Consider the following 25,459-nt stretch of genomic DNA (forward strand, 5'->3'; position numbering starts at 1 on the left):
AAAACTAAAGGGTTTTTGGGTTGTTGGTCAGGCTGGGTGTATAACATGAACATCTAGCAACCCAAAGGTTGAGTACTTTTTAGCTACTTTGCAACTACTTAGCATGTTAGCTAACCCTTCCCCTAACCTTAATCCTTTTAGCTAACCCTTCCCCTAACCCTGTAACCTAACTCCTAAACTTAACCCTAGGTTAGCCACCTAGCTAGAATTCATAACATATCATACATTTTTCAAATTCGTAACATATTGTACATTTTGCTAATTCGTAACATATGAATTGTAATTCGCAACATATCATATGCAATTGGTGATGGACATCCATTAATACATACCATACAAAACATATCATAGTAAATTGAGTGTCTCGGATTTACATACAGAATAATATGAAATGTTGGCCGCACAGGTGTTTACCTACCACACACAGGTGTTTACCTACCACACACACAGGTGTTTACCTACCACACACACAGGTGTTTACCTACCACACACACAGGTGTTTACCTACCACACACACAGGTGTTTACCTACCACACACAGGTGTTTACCTACCACACACACAGGTGTTTACCTACCACACACACAGGTGTTTACCTACCACACACACAGGTGTTTACCTACCACACACACAGGTGTTTACCTACCACACACACAGGTGTTTACCTACCACACACAGGTGTTTACCTACCACACACACAGGTGTTTACCTACCACACACACAGGTGTTTACCTACCACACACACAGGTGTTTACCTACCACACACAGGTGTTTACCTACCACACACACAGGTGTTTACCTACCACACACACAGGTGTTTACCTACCACACACAGGTGTTTACCTACCACACACACAGGTGTTTACCTACCACACACACAGGTGTTTACCTACCACACACAGGTGTTTACCTACCACACACACAGGTGTTTACCTACCACACACACAGGTGTTTACCTACCACACACACAGGTGTTTACCTACCACACACACAGGACACACACAGACATGCAGTTAGGAGTCCACAAACACATATGTATGCACATAAGGGTGCACATACACATATACGGTTCACCATACACATCTAAACACAACACACATATACAAACACACGTGTCTAGTACGGTTACAGTACAAGATTTGCATTCCCGGGTAATATGATTACATTTACATTTAAGTCATTTAGCAGATGCTCTTATCCAGAGCGACTTACAAATTGGTGCATTCACCTTATAATATCCAGTGGAACAACCACTTTACAATAGTGCATCTAAATCTTTTAAGGGGGGGTTAGAAGGATTACTTTATCCTATCCTAGGTATTCCTTAAAGAGGTGGGGTTTCAGGTGTCTCCGGAAGGTGGTGATTGACTCCGCTGTCCTGGCGTCGTGAGGGAGCTTGTGTGAGGTGAGTTTCTGGTTACAGCAAGGCAGCTCAAGGAGTCACCGCCTTCTCTTTTGATAGTTGTGCACATAAACAACTCTTGACACAGGGCAGGCGTCATGACCCACTGCCCTGCCAATAGACCTGTGTGGTTTGGCATGAAATGTTGTGAACTTGAAAGGGATTAGTACAGTATAGTGACATAATTTATCTTTATTATGCATTGGCAGCAGTTAGGAGCCTTTTGTCTTTTGGTAGGCTGTCATTGTAAATAAGAATGTGTTCTTAACTGACTTGCCTAGTTAAATAAAGGTTAAATAAAAGTTTTAAATTCATTCTCTGCTCAATGTTGCCCCCTTGTGGTAATATGAAAGCCATGCTCACTCCAAACCCACTGTTGATTTACTGTTTAAACTCACAACTACAATCGAGACAAGTACACTTTTGAATTTTTAAAAAAAGAATACAAAATTGCAGTCAAGCCTGCCCACCATTGGGGTGAATTAGATAGAAGTTCTGAGGAATTTGGGATTACAGGACAGTTCTCATAGACCATAAATCGTAGGCTACTCAATATAGGTGGGTGTTCTTTGAAAAGCAAGGGCCAACCGGAAGTTTAAGGCTTTTTCAGCACTTTCCTACTTGAGTTTCTAAACATTTTCATTATTGGACATTGTTTCCACGTCTTTCAACATTCAGTCGACAAATGACCAATGCTGTTGTGTTACTGTTTAATAATAATTTTGTTATAGTGTCATGATACATTATGATACAAGTATAATTGTATGATTGTATGAAGTATGATTGATTTTGATATTAGCCCTTTTATCAAGCAGGGAGCACATTTGTGCAAAAATGCTGTATATCAAAATGCCATGAAGTAGCCCAGTCAGCAGTAAAACTGAAAACAGCATAAAAATGGGGATTGCTAAAACTCCTGAAGGTTCCTCTCCTCCCCTTCCTCCACTCCTGTACTGTACATTGCACTCGTCTGGTTTCTCAGAGACAAAGCCTGTCTCCCCCTTCCCTTCCGTCTCAACATGTTCCTTCTCCCAACCCTCCAGCCAGCCAGCATCCCCCAACCCCACCCCACAGTGCCCCAAACAGAGGGAGCCTGATGAGGCAGCAGCACCTGGATGTGAGTCTCAGCAAGTGTGTGGAGCCTGGAGGTCAGGGCCCCCTGCCAGGCAGCCCCAGTCCAGCCCCTCGCAGAGAGGGCCCAGCCCAGCTAGCTACGAGGTAATTTCCTGTTTCTCTCTCCCTCTACCTCCGTCCTGCAGAGCTACTAAACAGATGGGCTGTTTATTCAGCAGGGCAGACTCCCCCCAGTTGCCATAGTAACACATCTGACACATTTTCACATAGTAAAGACAAAAAAAGGGTGTTGTGGTCATTAAAAGCAGGCATTCCCCAATCCTGATCCTGTGTTTCTACTTATATTTTTAGCAATGGGACACTTTCAGGGAGGAACAATGTGTACAGTGCTTTTAACTCAACAACAAATTAAGAAAAGTTAAATATTTGGACATCTACAATTCTGAAATTACCAGCTGTCTGGGAACATCGCGGGCATGGGTAGGGCTCAGGCTTAAAATTCATGCCTGTGCAGGGCTCTATTGGAGTGTTAGATGCTACTGTAGGGCAGTAGGGTACCAATAAGCAAGCCATGTACACAGAGCCATGCAGTTCTACAAGTCACAGTTAGAGGGAAGTCCTACACATACGGAGTTGGCACCCAAAAATCCAAGCGAAATGTCTTTATTTTTTAACACCTACATACAGTAGTATAGTCTCTTCCTTCATAACAATCTTCTTTTTCTCTTTGTCATATTCACAATCTTTCTTAATTACATTTTCAGTTTGATACCTAGACTGGAGTTCCACCTGTGCTTTCTGTGACAAAAATGTGAAAAGTCTCTCAGACTGCTCTGTTTCATATCCACCTCCACTCTCTGTTAATGACTAGAATGATTCCATTTAAAATTCCAGTTTGACAAAGCATGAATCCATGATCGAGTTAAAGGCGGAACAGCTCAACTGCCATCCATACCTGTCTTCTCTTTCTATCAATTCCATGGTGGATCCTACTGGATTACCTGGTATCTTTGGATTACCTGGTATCTTTGAACCCCACTTTTCACTTTCCCCTAGTTCCTTTCCACTCCTACTCCCTCTACCTTCACCATTCTCTCTGATGATCTGAGCTTGATTGTGCATGGCAAGCATTAGCATTGGGCTTTTATTACAGTCATAAAGATTTAGAGTGAAGGGATATATCAGCTCAGAGCACACCAAATTAGTTAACAATGCATTATCTGCCCTTTTATGGCAGCTATAACTCTCGTTCTGCCTCCGATTGGGAGAGAATGGGAGAGGGAGAGAGGTCTCTGATCACTACTTTCTTTCCTTTTCTGTCTCCCTTTCCTCCAACCCTAACCACTCAGCCCCTACCCAGATGCCGTCGCAATATTCGCTCTCACTCTCCTACTCTCTTCTCTTCTATCCTATCATCTCTCCCTTCTGCTAAATCCTTCTCCTTTCTGTCTCCTGATTCTTCCTCTTCGACCCTACTCTCCTCCCTTTACGCATCCTATGACTCGCACTGTCCCCTTTCCTCCCGGCCGGCTCGGCCCTCCCTTCCTGCTCCGTGGCTGAGTGACTCATTGCGAGCTTACAAAACAGGGATGCGAGCAGCTGAGCGAAAATGGAGGAGAACTAAACTTCCGGAGGAACTATCATCCTTTCACTCCCTCCTCTTCCTCTGTATCTGCTGCTAAAGCCACTATATATCACTCTAAATTTTCACGCTTATGCCTAACCCTAGGAAACTCTTTTCCACCTTCTCCTCCCTCCTTAATCCTCCACCCCTCCCTCCTCCCTCTCTGCTGACGAATTTGTCAATCACTTTGAAAAAAAGGTTGACGACATCCGCTACTCATTCACTCAGCCTATTGAGTCCACTGGTCTCATTCACACAGAACTACCTTATATATCTTATAGATCTGTCATTCTGATTGAAGGCAAGTGTAAGAAGCAGTAGATATATATTTTTTTTTTTGGGGGGGGGGGGGGGGGATTTTATTAGGATCCCCATTAGCTGTTGCAAAAGCAGCAGCTACTCTTCCTGGGGTCCACACAAAATATGAAACATAATACAGAATGAGATAATACAGAACATCATTAGACAAGAACAGCTTAAGGACAGAACTACATACATTTTTAAAAAGGCACATGTAGCCTACATATCAATGCATACACACAAACTATCTAGGTCAAATAGGGGAGAGGCGTTGTGCTGTGAGGTGTTGCTTTATCTGTTTTTTAAACCAGGGTTGCTGTTTATTTGAGCAATATGAGATGGAAGGAATTCACTTTCTTGAATTTGTTCTGGATTTGGGGAATGTGAAAAGACCCCTGGTGGCATGTCTGGTGGGATAGGTGTGTGTGTCAGAGCTGTGTGTAAGTTGACTATGCAAACAATTTGGGATTTTCAACACATTAATGTTTCTTATAAAAAGAAGAAGTGATAGAGTCAGTCTCTCCTCAACTCTTAGCCAAGAGAAACTGGCATGCATAGTATTTATATCAGCCCTCTGATTACAATGAAGAGCAAAGGGTACTGCTCTGTTTTGGGCCAGCTGCAGCTTAATATATGTTCTATGTGCGGTATTTCTATGCTTCCCTTTCTGAAGATTCGTTTTTGAGACTTTTACTTTCGGTTTTGTTCACCAGCTTCAAACAGCTGAAAATAAATACAATATTTTTGGTTATGGAAAAGATATTTCACAGCTGTTTAGACAGAACAATGACTCTCTAAACTATAATTGTTTGTTTTGTCACAAACTGAAATTGGATATTTTAGAAATACAAAATTAGCCCAATATTGGACTAAAGGAACCCAACGTTACTCCTTAGTCCAGAGACTAAGCTCTGTAAGCCAAAAACTTAATCAAAACGTGAATCAATTCTCAATTGAGGTACAGTTCTAAAACTGAACTAAAATATGAACACAAATTGCAACAATTGAAAAGATTTTACTAAGTTACAGTTCATAAAGGAAATCAGTAAATTTTAATAAATAAATTAGGCCCTAATCTACGGATTGCACATGACTGGGCAGGGGCACAGCCATGGGAGGGCCTGGGAGGGCATTGGCCCACCCACTTGGAGCCAGGTCTACCCACTGGGGAGCCAGGCCCAGCCAATCAGAATTAGTTTTTCCCCACAAAAGGGCTTTATTACAGACAGACATAATGGGACCAACACTTTACATATTGCATTTATATTTTTGTTCAATATAAAAACAAATCCCTATACTTCCATATCACATCAAAATAATTTCACAAATGCAAAATGCACTGAACATGGTTAACCGGTTAACAGTTGCAGCCGACAGTATTTTTCAGTAACAACACGTTTGTGGCTTTCCTCTTCCGTTTACACGCAGGTGTTCGGAGACGCAGATAGCTAATTACACAGGTATTCCACTGTCTTCCGTCTGTTTTCTGTAAACAAGCACTGCAACATGGAAATATGGCCGGTGGGAATCCTAACCCTATAAAAGGTGTGTATCAATAACAAAAACATTTTTTTTTGTTTTTTTGCTGATATGACAGCAGGGGCTAAGATGAAGAAAAAAAAATACCATGACAGACTTAAGTCGATCTCAGGTCGATTGTCTGTGGCCAACTTAACCTCCCCTTTCAAATCAAATCAAATTTTATTGGTCACATACACATGGTTAGCAGATGTTAATGCGAGTGTAGCGAAATGCTTGTGCTTCTAGTTCCGACAGTGCAGTAATATCTAACAAGTAAATATAACAATTCCCCAACAAGTACCTAATACACACAAATCTAAAGGGGTGAATAAGAATATGTACATAAGTATATGGATGAGCGATGGCCATGCGGCATAGGCAAGGTGCAGTAGATGGTATTATAATACAGTATATACATGTGATATGAGTAATCTAAGATATGTAAACAATATTAAAGTGGCATTGTTTAAAGTGGCATTGTTTAAAGTGACTAGTGATCCATTTATTAAAGTGTCCAGTGATTGGGTCTCAATGTAGGCAGCAGCCTCTCTGAGTTAGTGATTGCTGTTTAGCAGTCTGATGGCCTTGAGATAGAAGCTGTTTTTCAATCTCTCAGTCCCAGCTTTGATGCACCTGTACTGACCTCACCTTCTGGATGGTAGCGGGTGAACAGGCAGTGGCTCGGGTGGTTGTTGTCCTTGATGATCTTTCTGGCCTTCCTGTGACATCGGGTGCTGTAGGTGTCATAAGAGGGCAGGTAGTTTGCCCCCGGTTATGCGTTGTGCAGACCGCACCACCCTCTGGGGAGCCTTGCGGTTGAGAGCGGTGCAGTTGCCATACCAGGCTGTGATACAGCCCGACAGGATGCTCTCGATTGTGCATCTGTAAAAGTTTGTCAATGTTTTCGGTGACAAGCCAAATTGCTTCAGCCTCATGAGGTTGAAGAGGCGCTGTTGCGCCTTCTTCACCACACTATCTGTGTGGGTGGACCATTTCACTTTGTCCGTGATGTGTACGCCCAGGAACTTAAAACTTTCCACCTTCTCCACTGCTGTCCCTTCAATGTGGATAGGGGGGGTGCTCCCTCTGCTGTTTCCTGAAGACCACAATCATCTCCTTTGTTTTGTTGACGTTGAGTAAGAGGTTGTTTTCCTGACACCACACTCCAAATGCCCCCATCTCCTCCCTGTAGGCCGTCTCGTCGTTGTTGATGATCAGGCCCACTACTGTTGTGTCATCTGCAAACTTGATTGAGTTGGAGGCGGCCACGCAGTCGTGGGTGAACAGGGAGTACAGGAGAGGGCTGAGCACACACCCTTGTGGAGCCCCAGTGTTGAGGGTCAGCGAAGTGGAGATGTTGTTTCCTACCTTCACCAGCTGGGGGCGGCCGGTCAGAAAGTCCAGGACCCAGTTGCACAGGGCGGGGTTGAGACCCAGAGCCTCCAGCTTGATGATGAGCTTGGAGGGTACTATGGTTTTGAATGCTGAGCTGTAGTCAATGAACAGCATTCTTACATAGGTGTTATTTTTGTCCAGATGGGATAGGGCAGTGTGATGGCGATTGCATTATCTGTGAACCTGTTGGGGCGGTATGAAAACTGAAGTGGGTCTAGGGTGGCCGTTGATACGATCCTTGAGTAGCCTCTCAAATTACTTCATGATTGCAGAAGTAAGTCAGCCACGTCAGCCACGGAGAAGGAGAGGGGGGGACGCAGTCTTTGTTAGTGAGCCGCGACGGTGGCACTGTATTGTCCTTGAAGCGGGCAAAGAAGGTGTTTAGATTGTCTGGAAGCGTGACATCGGTGTCCGTGACGTGGCTATTTTTGTTTTTGTAGTCCGTAATTTCCTGTCGACCCTGCCACATACGTCTTGTGTCTAGGCCATTGAATTGCCACTCCACCTTGTCCCTGTACCTGCATTTTTCTTGTTTGATTGCCTTGCGGAGGGAATGACTACATTGTTTAAATTCAGTCAAATTTCCAGACCTGTTTCCATGGTTAAATGTGGTGGATCACGCTTTCAGTTTTGCGCGAATGCCACCATGCCATCCATGGTCTCTGGTTAGGGTAGGTTTTAATAGTCACAGTGGGTACCACATCTCCAATGCACATCTTAATAAATGCATTCACCAAGTCAGCGTATAGGTCAATGTTGTTCTCTGAGGCTGAACGGAACATATTCCAGTCCGCGTGATCAAAACAATCTTGAAGCGTGGCTTCCGATTGGTCAGACCAGCGTTGAATGGTTCTCGTCACTGGTACATCCTGTTTGAGTTTCATGTAAGAAAGTCATGACCATCATGCTTTTAGGGAAAGCAGATTATTTTGTACATGTATTAAACTTGACCAGTTCTAGTTGGAATTTGACCAGTGGCGGTCAGTGCCATTTAAGAGGGAGGATTAATTTATTTTTTATGAACATGGCCTTATTTCTATAACAGCATATTGGAAAACGGTCATTCATATTCCATTCACCCAATGTAACTGATAAGAGAATTATATAATAAAGGTAAATGAATAAAGAATCCAACCCTGTCACATAACTAATTAGTAGTTATGTAGCATGGGTAATGAATAATTAAAGTACTGAACGGAAGTCCCATAAGGTCTAGTAGAGCCCCGGAAGGGAGAGAAATGTGTGTGTGTGGGTGTGATTAGTGGGCCTAAGGGAACTGTAGACATGTGCGTGTGAAGAAACAGGGAGTAGCCTTCAAGGTTCCCCTAATCTCTGGGGAAAGGAACAGGCAGCGCTGGATAGTGATTAACAGTGGTGGGAAGTCCGGGGAGGGATACTATTCATCTACTGTTCGGGTGTATGGGTGTGCGTAGGATATCTACTGTTTGTGTGGAGGTATGTGCGTAAGCGGGGAGAGAGAATAAAATTAACTTCTTTGTGTAATGTTCGGCAGAACGTTCTCTGAATAAACCGTACAAACCTTTTGCAGATGCTGAGTCTTTGCCTAATTATTAACCAATTGTCTTACAAACCTTGGGAATTAGTCAAGGCTTATTGATTGTTAATTATTTGACAGCTTGGTCCTTCGAGAGCCGTATCTCAATACCTGCTCCTGTCGTTCCATGGAGACACCGAAACCGTGCACGGGCGGATGAAATATCCGTAGATTAAAGACCTGGCCCCTTGCTGAGGGTTCTTTACAGGCCGGTGGCGAATTGGTATACGACAGAAGTGGTGACGAGATCTGACCAACATTGAAACCTCAGCTGCAAAAACATAAGGTCAGTGCTCTTTATTCACGGATTTGGGGGATAGCACCTGTATGATTGCATTAACAATAATAGATAAGTATAGCAAATGGGTAGAAGCGTTACCAACTTACTTGGTGGACACGAATAGGGTAGCTAAAATATGAGGTCAAAATATTATCCCTAGAGTGGTTTAGTAGGATCTATCTCTTTAAATTATGAATTACATTTAGCTAATCAGGTAGAACAAATAGAATGCCAGAGTTAGAGAGACCAGAACAGGTAGACATAGAAGTTGAAGATATACTAACAGACACATGAGAAGACTGTTTGTTAACCAAACCCGTATGTCCAAGATTTTGTGTCCAACAGGTGAATTACAGGAGAAGGTGATTCACTCAATCCAACCAGAAGACTGGGTGTGGATCCAGTCCCTGAGGAGAAAAAACTGAAAGCAGCCCCATACCAGGTTCTGTTAAACCACTGCCTTTGCCATTAGAAAAGCTGAGAGAGTCCCTTGGGTCCACATTATCCACTGCAAGAAGGTATGTACACATATGAGCACTGCTGATCACAAACAGAGTTAGGAGAAGAACCGAGTACCAACAGAGTCCGGGGGTTACCTCCTTAACCTGTCTGGGCTAGGGGGCAGTATTTTCACGGCCGGATGAAAAACGTACCCAATTTATACAGGTTACTACTCTGGCCCAGAAACTAGAATATGCATATTATTAGTAGATTTGGATAGAAAACACTCTGAAGTTTCTAAAACTGTTTGAATGGTGTCTGTGAGTATAACAGAACTCATATGGCAGGCAAAAACCTGAGAAAAAGTCAACCAGGAAGTGGAGGATCTGAGAATTGTAGTTCTTCTTTCTAGTCCCTTTCGAAACTACAGTATCCGTGGGGTTACGTTGCACTTCCTAAGGCTTCCATTGGCTGTCTAAAGCCTTCAGAAAGTGGTTTGAGCATTCTCCTGTCACTGGGCAGATAATAGGAGCTCAGTTTCAGAGTGGTCTGCCTGGCAACAAAGGGATTGGACATGCACGGATATGCTTCTTTTTCTCCTTGAATGAATAAGCTATTGTCCGGTTGGAATATTATCGCAATTTTATGTTAAAAATACCATAAAGATTGATTTTAAACATCGTTTGACATGCTTCTAAGTACGGTAATGGAACATTTTGACTTTTCGTCTCTGGTTCCGCACTCGCGCGTTATGCCTTTGGATAAGTGATCTGTACGCACGAACAAAACGGAGGTATTTGGACATAAATATGGATTATTTGGAACAAAAACAACACTTCTTGTGGAAGTAGCAGTCCTGGGAGTGCATTCTGATGAAGATCAGCAAAGGTAAGAGAATATTTCTAATACTAATTCTGAGTTTAGTTTGCCACGAACTTGGCGGGTGTCTGTATAGCTCACCGTGATGGCTGAGCTATGTACTCAGAATATTGAAAAATGAGTTTTCTCCAAATCTACTAATAATATGCATATTCTAGTTTCTGGGCCAGAGTAGTAACCTGTTTAAATTGGGTACGTTTTTCATCCGGCCGTGAAAATACTGCCCCCTAGCCCAGACAGGTTAATCCTAATAAAATACCAAATACCAAAAGTGATCTTGTGTTACTTTTCATTTCATTTTTTACTCTTTATTTAGCAAACATTTTCTTAACTCTATTTCTTGAACTGCATTGTTGGTTAAAGGCTTGTAAGTAAGCATTTCACGGTAAGGTCCACACCTGTTGTATTCGGCGCATGTGACAAATTTGATTTGATTTTGATTCTATTGGACAAATTCAGGTGTTTATCCCCATTTCGTTCCTTTTGCTTCTGTTTAAGAAACGTTTTAACAGAATCGGCGCAATCAGTACACCCCTGATCACATGCAAATACAGTTTCCTTTCATACCATACACATAAACAGCTCGTTGTATATATAATTCCTTCTCGCAACTATCTCCTCCTCTCACCTTTTCCCTTCACTTGTAGACTTCAGTGCATAACACATCAGCTGTGTGTGACCAGGCGAAAAATCCTTTCCAAGCCAAACCTTCATATCATGACCTCTAACCGATACACAGCCTACGGTCATTCCCTGTGGCTCAGTAGGTAGAGCATGGTGTTTGTAACGCCAGCATGGTGTGTGCAACGCCAGGGTTGTGGGTTCGATTCCCACGGGGGGCCAGTAGAGAAAAAAAAGAAGAAAAAAAATGTATGAAATGTATGCATTCACTACTGTCAGTCGCTCTGGATAAGAGCGTCTGCTAAATGACTAAAATGTAAAATGTACATCGCTGTCAGGTCATAGTCAACATAGCTACTAGAACTAACGTGTTAGTAAACCCACTACAATCATGCAGTACAGTGCAGTAAGCAGCAATCAGTTAAACAGTTACCTTGACTTGGAAGAGTTCAATCGTTGGATATCCGAAGCCAGTTAGCTAACATTGCATCCCTCTCTGTTTGTGCTGGGTGTTTGAGTATCCTAAACGAGCTAGCTGCATTTGACACTAGCTAAGTAAGTGAAAGTGAAAAAATATATACTATGAAATATAACCAACTCTCCTCTCTTCTCCTTAATTTTGGGAGAAATTACTTTTTTTCAAAACTGTTCAGCTATTGTCTTTTTCTCTCTTTGAGTCAACTACTCACCACATTTTATGCACTGCAGTGCTAGCTAGCTGTAGCTTATGCTTTCAGTACTAGATTCATTCTCTGATCTTTTGATTGGGTGAACAGTTTATGCTGCAAGAGCTCTGATAGGTTGGAGGATGTCATCAGGAAGTTGTCATAATTACTGTGTAAGTCTATAGAAGGGGGTGAAAACAATGAGCCTCCTAGGTTTTTTTAAGTTAATGTACCCAGTGGAGGACATATGCTAGCCTTTTAGGGACAGACGTTCCGCTAGCGGAACGCCTCACCAATATCCAATGGTAGAGCATGGCGCGAAATACAAATACCTCAAAAATGCTATAACTTCAATTTCTCAAACATATGACTATTTTACACCATTTTAAAGACAAGACTCTCGTTAATCTAACCACATTGTCCGATTTCAAAAAGGCTTTACAGCGAAAGCAAAACATTAGATTATGTCAGGAGAGTACCCTGCCAAAAATAATCACACAGCCATTTTCAAAGCAAGCATATATGTCACAAAAACCAAAACCACAGCTAAATGCAGCACTAACCTTTGATGATCTTCATCAGATGACACTCCTAGGACATTATGTTATACAATACATGCATGTTTTGTTCAATCAAGTTCATATTTATATCAAAAAACAGCTTTTTACATTAGCATGTGATGTTCAGAACTAGCATACCCACCGCAAACTTCCAGTGAATTTATTAAATTACTCACGATAAACGTTCACAAAAAACATAATTATTTTAACCTGTTGGGGGTAGGGGGGGAGTAGGGAAGTATTGACACGGCCGGATAAAAAATCTTCTCAGGTTTTGGCCTGCCATATGAGTTCTGTTATACTCACAGACACCATTCAAACAGTTTTAGAAACGTTAGAGTGTTTTCTATCCAAATCTACTAATTGTATGCATATTCTAGTTTCTGGGCAGGAGTAGTAACCAGATTAAATCGGGTACGTTTTTTATCCGGCCGTGAAAATACTGCCCCCTATCCCAAACAGGCTAGCTGTCCTCCGGCTACACCATGGTGCTACCTTACAGAATTCTGATGAGGCTATTGTAGACCTTCCTTGTAAAACTGTGTTTAATAAATTATTTGGTGATAACTTGAATGCACCTGGAGAGGAATACTTACATTGCATAGAATACACAAGCCGACTAGGAAAATAGGTAAACCATAAATCAGTTCTACCTCATTTCTATCAACATGTTTTTTCCAGAGGGAAAAAACTTCTAGATCACCTGTACTCCACACACAGAGATGCGTACAAAGCTCTCCCTCGCCCTCCATTTGGTAAATCCGACCACAATTCTATCCTCCTGATTCCTGCCTACAAGCAAAAATTAAAGCAGGAAGCACAAGTGACTCGGTCTATATAAAAGTGGTCAGATGAAGCAGATGCTAAACTACAGGACTGTTTTGCTACCACAGACTGGAACATGTTCCGGGATTCTTCCAATGGCATTGAGGAGTACACCACATCAGTCACTAGCTGTATCAATAAGTGCATCGAGGATGTCGTCCCCACAGTAACTGTACGTAACTGTACGTACATACCCCAACCAGAAGCCATGGAATACAGGCAACATTCGCACTGATCTAAAGGGTAGAGCTGCCGCTTTCAAGGTGCGGGACTCTAACCCGGAAGCTTATAAGAAATCCTGCTATGCCCTCCGACGAACCATCAAACAGGCAAAGCGTCAATACAGGGCTAAGATTGAATTGTATTACACCGGCTTGTATTGTACTACACAGACTACAAAGGGAAGCACAGCTGCGAGCTGCCCAGTGACACGAGCCTACCAGATGGGCTAAATCACTTCTATGCTCGCTTCGAGGCAAGCAACACTGAGGCATGCATGAGAGCATCAGCTGTTCCGGACGACTGTGTGATCACGCTCTCCGTAGCCGAGGTGAGTAAGACCTTTAAACAGGTCAACATTCACAAGGCTGCGTGAAGCATGTTGTGCAAATGCCCTCCTTATATATCATTAGGTAAAACGTTAGATTATCTTTATTACAAATCCCCCTCTACAAATCCCCCTCTTTACGTCTGCAAGACGTGACAAAAAAGAACAAGCTGCAGCACAGCGGGAGTGAAAACAAACAAACGGAAGTACACAAATTTGTCAGAGACAAATTTTGTGAGTCCCCCTCTTCACGTCTCACCTCAGCAGATAGCTTGTCAAGTCTCAATAGGGATTAAAATCATATCATTACCATTACAATCCACCCGTTTTGCTAGATATTTCACATACATTATAACACATCTATTTTGATTGGATTCAGAAATTTCACACAAATTCAAACTAATTCATGCATCCCAATAGATGGTCTCATTTAACATGTGCTCCTCATATTTGAATGAATCCTCCACCTTGCTCGGCGGTAGGTACTTGTCGTCTCATTGATCTGAACTTTGACTCGGTCCGTAGCTCACCATCTGCTCCGTTATCATCTCTCTAGAGTTCTGGTGATTAAACCTCTTGCACACGGGACCAAACAACAACCACACAACCCAAACACACTCATACAGGTGAAAGCTGCCCATAATACAGTTCTTACAACACTTTTCCATTTCCCAAACATGGGATGTGTTATCAGGAATGTACGTGCAGCAATGAACCTAATCATTCTACCTACACTGCCCTCTTCTGCCAATAACATATCGAGAGTCAGTGTATTTTACCAGGTCATGAGGGAGGTGGCGGATAATTGGTCAGAGAACCTCTTTACTGCATCCCCGTTTTCATTCATGAATCTCTGTTGATTATAAAAGACGTCATTAATCCAATCCACATTTCTATTTATTGTCAACCACCGAAATAATGTAGTGTTAAAGCCTTCACATATTTGATTCATAGCTTTGTATTCATCTGGAACTTCCCTGAGGATGCCAATAGCATCCCTCTAGACAAAGCTACTCCCATCCTGGTCAAAACTCCTCCTGTGCCTACTTTAGCCCCCTATAACTGGCCTCTGATGACTAACTCGAACTGGTTGGACCAATAACCCCAGGGCGCAAGCTAACCACCCTTTGTGGTAATTTCCGTCGTATGCGTCCTTTGCTGGTACTAGCCCACCCTTCATGAGTTATAGGTGCTGTGAGGTTAAGAATGTTCTATTCATCTCTCAAACCTAAGTCAGTCACATTACCAATTACCTTTCAGTCATTAAAATCATCAAAGTTCTCGGTGCCATTCTTGTATCTATAACACTGGTATTCATCCGGAATTTAGGTGAACTGAGGTGGGTTGGCTGAGTACTTGAATCTGGCCAACCCCAATTCCTGTACAGTTGTCTGCTTCCCCAGGAAATTGTTAAATGTTTACCTTAAATTCTACATCTTGATCTTCTTTGATTCCTTATTCTGTATGTCACTCATCAGTGTATTATATAGTTTATCTTATACTTCTTCTCAATGACAACGGTATCGTATGATTAGTACCGTAAGGTGGTGGATCTGAATGTATCAGAAAGGTTACCAAAACTATGATGCAGCTCAGAGTCTCTACTATTCCCAAAAACCGCCAACCCTCTCCTGCCCTTAGTCTCTCTGCTAGGTACCACCCCATACTCACACCTCTAGGAGCACACACAGTGATGAACGGTCGGGATAGGAAATCTTCGTTAAGGAGGTAACCCCCGGACCCTGTTGGTATCGGTTCTTCTCCTAACTCTGTGTGTGATCAGCAGGGTTCATATGTGTACATACCTCCTTGCAGTGGGTAACGTGGACCCAAGTGACTCTTTCAGCTTTTCTAATGGAAAAGGCAGTGGTTTAACAGAACCTGGTATGGGCCTTCCCAACGGGACTGCTACCAGTCTTTTCTCCTCAGGGACTGGATCCACACCCAGTCTCCTGGTTGGATTGAGTGAATCACCTTCTCCTGTAATTCACCTGTTGAACACAAAATCTTGGACATACGGGTTTGGTTAACAAACAGTCTTCTCATGTGCTCTGCTAGTATTTCTTCAATTTCTATGTCTACCTGTTCTGGTATCTCTATTCTCCCTAACTCTGGCATTCTATAGGCTCTACCTGATTAGCTAAACTATCATCCATCATTTAAAGAGATAGATCCCAGTATCAACACTAGGGATTATATCTTGTCCTAATATTCTAGCTACCATAATCATGTCCACCAAGTAAGTTGGGAACGCTTCTACCCATTTGCTATACTTATCTGTTATTGTTAAACACCCCTCCTTCCCCTCAATTCGGAATAGTTCAATAAGTCAATTTCCAAAAGTTGGAATGGATATTCTACAACAAACAATTTGTTTAAGTAATTATCCTAACCTGTTCTATCGCCTCTAACGATTGCTCTATCATACTCCCCCTATTTATACATGGCTCAAGCCATGTATAAATATTGCTGCATATCTAAACAAATTATCCTTATGTCAGTCCTTCTCTTGTAGGATTTCCCCCTTTCATTTTCCACATGTCCAATTCTCCCTGGGGCCTTCATCCTTGGCTATCATTTAACAATCCTCTGTCAAGTTTCTTATCGTCTTTAAGATTTATCTATGCTGCTTTGTATGGTTTTAAATGTCTATGTGCTTGTCTGTGTAAATAGTAACTTTTCTCTCCTTTCTTATTTCACCGGTTCTAGTCAATGCTACTATTTCGGCCCACTGTGCAGAATAGTGTCTGGGCAATGGTTCAGTGTCTAACACCTGAAACCAACTAAGCTTTCATTGCCCTTTTAGTTATGGTAACAATTACTTTCAACAAAATGATCATATCTCCTCCTAGCGAATTTACCAAACATAAACTTAAAATCAAAACTAAAATACATGCCTGCCAATGGAGCCGATAGTCTCTCATTGAATTAATATCCTAAAGCTAAGTTAACCAAATTCTCTTCCTATCTACTCCTGCTGGCCCCCCTCCTTTCTTCCTGCTACTCCCCAAACCTCAAGGTTTCAGCAGTGCAGGGGAGGATCTCTCTGTCTGCCCTTCTATCTGTCTCCAGCTTTTTCTCATAATATGGTTGTTTCCAAATATTAACTAAATGTCTCATTGTCTCCTTGGTTGCACTCCTGAACTTTAGAAAAATCAACCTGTCTAGATATTGCATATCTACTTAAATTTATCTCGATACCCTCAATAATCCTGGATCACCTACAGATGTCATGTATCCCTGTTCTGTTGACATAAGTCTACCATTATTAAACTTATTCACAACAAAATATAGTAATACTAGTATATCAATTCCACAGCCTTGTTGTGTTAATTCTCTTCCACTGCTTACAACCACAGCTGACTTCCTAAGGGAAAATAAACATCTGAACTACCATAAAGGAAAATTAATGTACCCTTATTGTTCTAGGAAAATAGACTTAAGAAAGCCTACCCTTATTCTAAGGCTTTGCCCTTTTAGTCTTCTCATTGGTTCAAATTATCAATTGTCTCTAAGAACTTTAACTCCATCATAATTATCAGTTCTACAAATTCCCTTAAAATCAATAACACCAATGACCTTAAATTCACCATCCAAATGGCTTTTCAATGTGGCTGATCAGACCACACCGGAAAAGTCACCAGAGGGGTTAAAAGTCCCACCCCCTTTTCAGAACCGTGTTTCTTACTATATTAGACAAATGAAGCTAGTACCTTTATCTACATTTTGTATCTCAATTTCCCAGAACATTCCCTATTAAAATAATTTCACGTGCTTAATCAAAACTCAGAAAACAAAACTTCAAAATGCCATGTGTGTCTACGCCTTTAAGATATCCTGTCCCTAGGAACTTTTCCCCAAAGAGCTAAGCGCTCCTTATTCCATAAAATAACCGCTTGGTCAACATTTCCTCATACTACACCGATTCAGAAACCCAAAAGTTAACTACAAACAAAACCTAAAAATACTTATACTTCCATTGTATTCCCCCAATCATTAGTTTTAAACTTAATTGAACATGCGCTACCCTTGGATACAATACTGTACTTCAATCTATGAAACCCCATATTTTAACGTACTATTTAACCAATTTGACCCAAGATTGCTTAAAACCTTAAAACCCTTTCAGTTTGTCTGCAAACCAGCCCATTCTGTTTGCTAGGAATACCCTGCCATTATACACAACTGTGTTCAATGTGCACCTTCCCAGTTAATTATAAAATTAACTCCACCTGTAATTCACTTTAATGACTTGACATTTTTCCACGTAATGGAAACAGAGTATAATGTTTAAATACATAAACTTCCTTTTCTAATGCACTGGTGTTACCTAAACATTCAAACCAAGAATCAATAACCAGCTTCACATTTATGAAATATCCAAGACTTTAAAAGTAACATGTAAATCGCCATACTTATAAAAATAACATCATTCAACTCTTTCTCTGTATGCCATTTCCAGCAACAGACATCGTATTATATCAAAATTCCCTCGCTATTATTTTCTAATTAGTTAGCCTTTCAATTTAAACTAATCAAGCTATCAAAACGTTACATTTATATCTTAAGCAACCGTGTCTCTCCAGGCAAAACATATCTTCTTACATTTTAGTCCCATGGTGCATGGGCTGGGATCCGAACCCGGGCCTCCCGCGTGGCAGGCGTGAAAACTAAACTATTCGAATGCATACTCGGGTTCAGTGTCTTCCACCTGAAGCAAAGGAAACATTAGGCCCCTATCAAGCCTGACCAGGGTCAATAGCGGTGGTGATCAGCCTAGTAGTGTACACTCACAAAAATAACAAACAGGGGAGCTGATATCCCCAGCCTCTCCCAGGGAGGGAGGTACCCCGACCCTGGGCGTGGTGCCTTAGGTCGTGGAAACGGAAGCCATTGTCCCATTTTCCCCAACTAAGGTTTCAGTGGTTGGAATCGAATTTATGTAGGGCGCGCAAATCGGCCCTGGTTTCAGTCAAAGTTCTGGAAGGGGTTGGGGCTGGAGTGCAATGTGTAAGGTGGTGCCAAGGTGCTCCTGATTTACCTTTGACCTGGACAGAGTGTGAAGTAACTTCCTTCACTTCGTACGGCCCAGTCCACCTGGGTTCCAGCCACTTTCTCTTGTGGACCTTGACCCTCACCCAGTCCCCAACTTTTACCTTCAGTGGTGGCGAGTCTCCCAACACTCCCCCTCTTGGACCTTGCGGATCTGTGTGGAGAGAGATGCAGAAAGTTCCGTCAGTTTTCTCACATACAGACATTACAATTTGTTGTACATCAAGGGCGGGCATATGACCTCCCTCCCTTGGTGGACCAGGCATATTCAAACCTGCACATACCTTAGCTATTTAGCCTTAAGGGTTTGAGTGGCGCGTTCCACTAACTTTGTATACTTAGCCCGTCGCTGGTTGGAACCAGCGATGTATTCACGGCGCGGACACTGACTTATCTCTGGTGCCCCACCCTCGTAAACAAAGTGTTATTCCTTGTCTAATCTCCCAGGCAATACCCACGGCACGGCGGCCTTTTCAATTTATCACCACAATCGTGTAGTCCAAATTAGGCTCTAACTTAATGTTCGGGGTCTCAAGGAACGGACCCTTATGTTACATACAATTACTCGACAGGGATTATACACTTTCACAATTGGTTATACAAATACAATTAAAACAAATTACGACACCTTCACTGACTACCGGGCAGCAAAGAAATTGACTGACATCCGGGACGGGGTTAACAATTATAGTGTCACGTCAGAAGGAGCCACACATTTATAATGTCACACCGAGCAGTAAATAATTTACTGACATTCGGGACGAGGCTGAATCAGCCTATTCTATAAGTTTAAACAATACCTATTCTAATACTCATTTCTTTCAGCCGAATGAATCTACCACTTTTTAAGTTTTCTGTATGACATGGGTAGATTGCAGCCGATTCCAAAATCAGTCCTCCCCCATACCAACAGTCGTTTCCCTAAAATTTGGGGCCACACAGGCCTGCTTATTTACTTTAAATAAACCTGAAAAATACGGGTGAATTTCAGCGGGTGGCCAGACCAGTCATTCCCCGAATCTCACAGATTTATGCTATCAATGTTGGGCCACACAGGCTCCGGGTCCACACAGGACCAGTCCACACAGGACGCCACACAGGCTCACAGATCCACACAGGATCGCCACACAGGCTACTAGTCCACACAGGACGCCACACAGGCTTCTTTAAATAATTAAAAATCTATTCAGTCAAATATCTTTGAGTTCGGCCTTAACATTTTAATTACAGTTATTACAATTTAGACAACAATTCATACTCACGCACAGTACTACTGATCAGAATTTGGATAAGGCTACAATACAATATGCAGATTTTGTTTTAACAGGCTCTGCTTACCTTATTTAGTCGAGCTCGTTGATCAGTTTCCTGGGGCGGGCAGAATCGCCGATGTCTCCTGCGAACAGGTCACCCGTCCTTGCGAAATTGTCCCGAACTTGTCTCCTCTCACATCAACCACTAAATGGACCGAATTTCAGGAGTTTGAAACCATCCTCTGCTACCAATTTTGTTGATGAAAGTTACTTGAGAAGGAGACCAAGTCAAGACGCTGGACCAGGTGGATTCAGTATATAGTAAGGCTGTTTATTATGAGACAAAGATATTTGGCTGAGCGTGCACCGGCTCGTTCGTTTAGCTCTTAGGGAACTAGCAGAAGAGAGAGCCCCGAAACATGTTGTGCATTCATTTTATACATTGTATCTGTAATGTGAGGACGTAGGTTGAGTCTGGTAGATTCGTTCTCCTGACTGGTCGTTGAGCAGTGGGCTGGTCCGGTCCTTGGGTGGTGTCGACTCCTCATTGGTCTTTGACAGTGTTCTTTGTTCTTGTCACCCAGCCCTCAGGGATGGGTGCTTGAGTGTGTGTGTATGTGTGTTTCTGCTGACCCATGTCTGTGTGTCTGTAGTCACAAGATGTTATGCGACACTGGCCGTCAGGTCATGGTCAGGGGATTTCCTGTTTTGTCAGTGCTGTGTGAAGCATGTTGTGCAAATGCCCTCCTTATATATCATTAGGTAAAACGTTAGATTATCTTTATTACACTAGCCGGCTAAACTAGAAGTACTAGTTAGTAACTTAGTCGAGGGCGCGCAGTGATGCTAGCAAGATTGGCTGGCTAACTAACTATCTAGCGCTCTCTGTGAGAACCTCTTAGGCTTGTGTCGCTGACTTTAAAGAGCTAACTAAGATATTTGCGTTAAAAATGCATTTTAACGGTACAGTAGACCATTTCTGGCGGTTGTAGTAACATATAACTATAGATAGATGTGCTATCTATAGCCATTACCGGTCTAACACATTTTGTTTCCCTGCTATTATTCATTTCAGTATCCCCGTGAGCCGGAGTAGCTCCGCAAGCTCTCCATTGGTGGGCTGAGTTTCGAGACCACCGACGAGAGTTTGCGGAACTATTTTGAACGATGGGGATCCCTCTCAGATTGTGTGGTGAGTATACATTTTTCATAATATTAGGGTATTTTGGCTTTCCTAATTGTATCAGCAAATTAACAGTGCCAATTCATTCCTCAGGTGATGACAGATCCAGTCACAAAGAGATCAAGGGGCTTTGGCTTTGTCACATACAGCTCAGTGGATGAAGTTGATGCATCAATGGAGGCTCGTCCTCACAAGGTTGACGGTCCAGAGAGGTAAACTATGTCTGATGTGACTACAAAACATAGAAACCAGCTGTTTTCATATATGTTGGGGTGGTGCTGGTGATTAATATGAAGTTGAACAGTGGTGAAATGTCCTTTTTGAGGATCTTCTGATTGTCTTTGAAGTGATTGAATGTAATGTGTGTTGGACAGGATTCCTCTAGGCCAGGTGCTCACACGACGGTGAAGAAGATCTTTGTGGGTGGAATCAAGGAGGACACAGAGGAGCACCATCTTAGGGACCACTTTAATCAGTTTGGCAAGATTGAAGTCATCGACATCATGACTGATAGAACCAGTGGGAAGAAGAGGGGATTTGCCTTTGTTACATTTGATGATCACGATTCAGTCAATAGGATTGTCAGTAAGTCAACACCATTGGTACAGAAAAGCTGCTGTTGTGTTTATTTTTTATTTATTTTTTAAATTCTGACCTTTATTTAAATAGGCAAGTCAGTTAAGAACAAATTCTTATTTTCAATGACTGCCTACTCGGGCCAAACCCCAATGATTTTTTTAGATGTTTCATTTTTTTTTCAGTTCAAGTAATTTACTGATATGTTTTTAACCATCTGTTTTCTCCCTTTGCAGTCCAGAAGTATCATACAGTGAATGATCACAACTGTGAAGTGAGGAAGGCTTTGTCAAAGGAAGAAATTAACCGATCAGGTAGGAATTGGAGAAGTTACAGACCAAAGTTATTTTGCCAACTCCTTGCTTCTCAGCAACAACTGAAGCTTTAAACGTGACTTTGAGAAAGTGTCTGACCAGTTTGATGCATGTCTTTCAGGGCCAAGAGGTGGACACTTTGGCAGAGGTGGTGGATATGGAGGTATATAACGATGAGAGGGGGGGATCGATACAGTTACATATCGAAAACATTTTTGGGACCATATTATAGTGCTACTTTATCTCCAAGTATTGATTTGTAAAAATAAGTGTGTGTGTGTGTGTATACAGTACCAGTCAAAAGTTTGGACACACCTACTCATTCCAGGGTTTTTCTTTATTTGTACTATTTTCTACATTGTAGAATAATATTGAAGACATCAAAACTTTGAAATAACACATATGGAATCATGTAGTAACCAAAAAGTGTAAACTCAAAATATATATATATATATATATATATAATTGTTTTTGTTTTTTTCTTCTTCAAAGTACCCACCCTTTGCCTTGATGACAGCTTTGTACACTCTTGGTATTCTCTTAACCAGCTTCATGAGGTAGTCACCTGGAATGCATTTCAATGAACAGGTGTGCCTTGATAAAAGTTAATTTGTGGAAGGAATTTCTTTCCTTAATGCATTTGAGCCACTTAGTTGTTGTGACAAGGTAGGGTTATCTTCTGTATACCACCCCTATTTGGTAAAAGACCAAGTCCATATTATGGCAAGAACAGCTCAAATAAGCAAAGAGAAATGACAGTTCATCATTACTTTAAGACATGAAGGTCAGTCATTCTGGAAAATTTAAAGAACTTTGAAAGTTTCTTCAAGTGCAGTCTCCTAAACCATCAAGCACTATGATGAAGCTGGCTCTCATGAGGACCGCCACAGGAATGGAAGACCCAGAGTTACCTCTGCTGCAGAGGATAAGTTCATTAGAGTTAACTGCACCTCCGATTGCAGCCCAAATAAATGCTTAAGAGTTCAAGTAACAGACACATCTCAACATCAACTGTTCAGTGGAGGCTGCGTGAATCAGGCCTTTATGGTCAAATTGCTGCAAAGAAACCACTTGTAAAGGACACCAATAATAATAATAAGAGCCAAGACCAAGATGAGCAATAGACATTAGACCGGGGGAAATCTGTTCTTTGTCTGAGTCTAAATTTAAGATTATTGGTTCCAACCGCTGTGTCTTTGTGAGATGCAGAGTAGGTGGACGGATGATCTCCGCATGTGTGGTTCCCACCATGAAGAATTGAGGTGGTGTGATGGTGCTTTGCTGGTGACACTGTCAGGGATTTCTTTATAATTCAAGGCACACTTAACCAGCATGGTTACCACAGCATTCTGCAGCAGTACACCATCCCATCTGGTTTGTGTGTAGTGGGACTATCATTTGTTTTTCAACAGGACAATGACCTAACACACCTCCAGGCTCTGTAAGGCTTATTTGACCAAGAAGAAGAGTGATGGAGTGCTGACCACAATCACCCAACCTCAACCCAATTGAGATGGTTTGGGATGAGTTGGACGGCAGAGTTAAGGAAAAGCAGGCAACAAATGCTCAGCATATGTGGGAACTCCTTCAAGACTGTTGGAAAAGCATTCCAGGTGAAGCTGGTTGAGAGAATGCCAAAAGTGTGCAAAGCTGTCAAGGCAAAGGGTGGCTACTCTGAAGAAACTAAAATATAAAGTTTATTTTGATTTTTATTCTTCTACAGTGTAGGAAATAGTAAAAATAAAGAAACCCTTGAATGAGTAGGCGTGCCCAAACTTTTGACTGGTACTGTGTGTGTGTGTGTGTGTAGGTAGAATTAGCTGACGCTAGTTGGCTGTACCTGTGCCAAAACTCCAGTATTTTTTGTATTTTTATCCTATAGCTTGTTGTCCATCCTTTTTAAATGGTGAACTAACATGTTTTCAGCACTTATTTCCATGACTGATCAAACTATTTTTCTCATGACTCTCTCTTGTCTCTGCAGCAGACATATAGTGAGCAATATGTTTGGAACATCAAATTGCAATAAAATCGCAGTATCGAATCGCAATACATATGCAATCGTAATACATATCGTAACGGCCCCTAAGTATTGTGATAATATAGTATCGTAAAGTCCCTGGCAATTCCCTGCCCTAGAGATATGAGCACTCGAGGGCTTTTATTACCATTTTAACCATATTCAGCCTTGTTCCACAGGGAATTCATGTACTAGTTGTTTTCCCTGGTGCAATGCAGGTGGCTTCAAGTTAGTCTGACACCAGTAAAGATCAATTCCCCCCCCCCCCCAGGTGGTTTTGATGGAGGGCGAGGAGGTCGAGGATATGGTGATAACGATGGATATAATAACTATGGAGGCAATGGTGAGTTCCTCTGCCTAGTTTTTCAAGATATTCTAAATGAGAATGAGGGGGACGTTGTCGGTTTGTCCAAAAACTTAACTTGTTATACTTGTTTCCTTAGGTGTGGTGGCTATGGTGAAGGCCCCGGTGGGTATGGTGGCGGCAACCAGGGCTATGGCGGAGGCGGCGGCTTTGGCAACCCGGGTGGCAGCTGTGGAGGAGGATACAACAATGACAGGCGGTGGTGGTAACTACGGAGGTAGTAAGTCAATCACGCAAGCGTAAACTGCACATGTAAAAAGTGCCATCACTTAGTTTTGAATCTGGTTAGCTGTATGTAATGGATAGCTTGGATTGTAAAATGCCTTTTATCTGTGTCCTCTTGCAGGTAACTATAGAGCTAACGGTGGCGGCAGCAGCACAGCTGGTGGTGGTGCTGGAGATTGCAATGACTTTGGCAATTACAACAGCCAGTCGTCGTCCAGCTACGGCCCAATGAAAGGGGGTGGCAGCTATGGCAGTGGAGGGGGCAGGAGCAGCGGCCCATATGGTGGTGACGGTAAGTCCCATGTCGCTACACTTTCCCCTGACGTTAAAATAACTGAACTTAAGTCCCTGGTGTTGTAAGGAAGGAAGATAGAGGCTTTTCTCTAGTAGCTAGTCCCTTGAGTTGAGCATTTATGTGAGGCCTGGCCCATTCTCCAGGTGGTTATGGAGGGGGGCACCAGTGGTGGTTATGGAGGGGGGCACCAGTGGTGGTTATGGAGGGGGGCACCAGTGGTGGTTATGGAGGGGGCTCCAGTGGTGGTTATAGAGGGGGCTCCAGAGGCCGACGGTTCTGAGGTAAGCACTGTACTACAAACATTGTACTGCACCTCTTGATTGGATTGTTAAATGTCGTCTTGGAGCCCATACATTAGAGGAATTAAGATAGTCATTTCCACTATGTGGCTTCCTTGACAAGCACACGATGCAGCAGTTTTTAGAAATCAAAGCAGCACCTTCATGTGGCCAGTAAGCCTAGGGTCGGGGGCGATAATCAAATCATCATA

General features: G+C 42.3%; 1 protein-coding gene across 1 annotated transcript in view; it reads left to right on the top strand.

Annotated features, from left to right (window-relative positions):
* Positions 1–25,249, top strand: part of LOC106583249 (uncharacterized) — a 41,933-nt gene extending 16,684 nt beyond the window's left edge. Inside the window, 10 exon segments of the mRNA XM_045705309.2 lie at positions 21,068–21,184; positions 21,269–21,403; positions 21,550–21,760; positions 21,988–22,080; positions 22,187–22,228; positions 24,357–24,432; positions 24,529–24,639; positions 24,641–24,669; positions 24,796–24,966; positions 25,113–25,249. Of these exon segments, the coding sequence (XP_045561265.2) occupies positions 21,068–21,184; positions 21,269–21,403; positions 21,550–21,760; positions 21,988–22,080; positions 22,187–22,228; positions 24,357–24,432; positions 24,529–24,639; positions 24,641–24,669; positions 24,796–24,966; positions 25,113–25,249 (1,122 nt within the window).
* Positions 25,250–25,459: the final 210 nt, after the last annotated feature.

The sequence above is a fragment of the Salmo salar genome, chromosome 22, assembly GCF_965601325.2.
Source record: "Salmo salar chromosome 22, fSalSal1, whole genome shotgun sequence".
Lineage (NCBI taxonomy): Eukaryota > Metazoa > Chordata > Actinopteri > Salmoniformes > Salmonidae > Salmo > Salmo salar.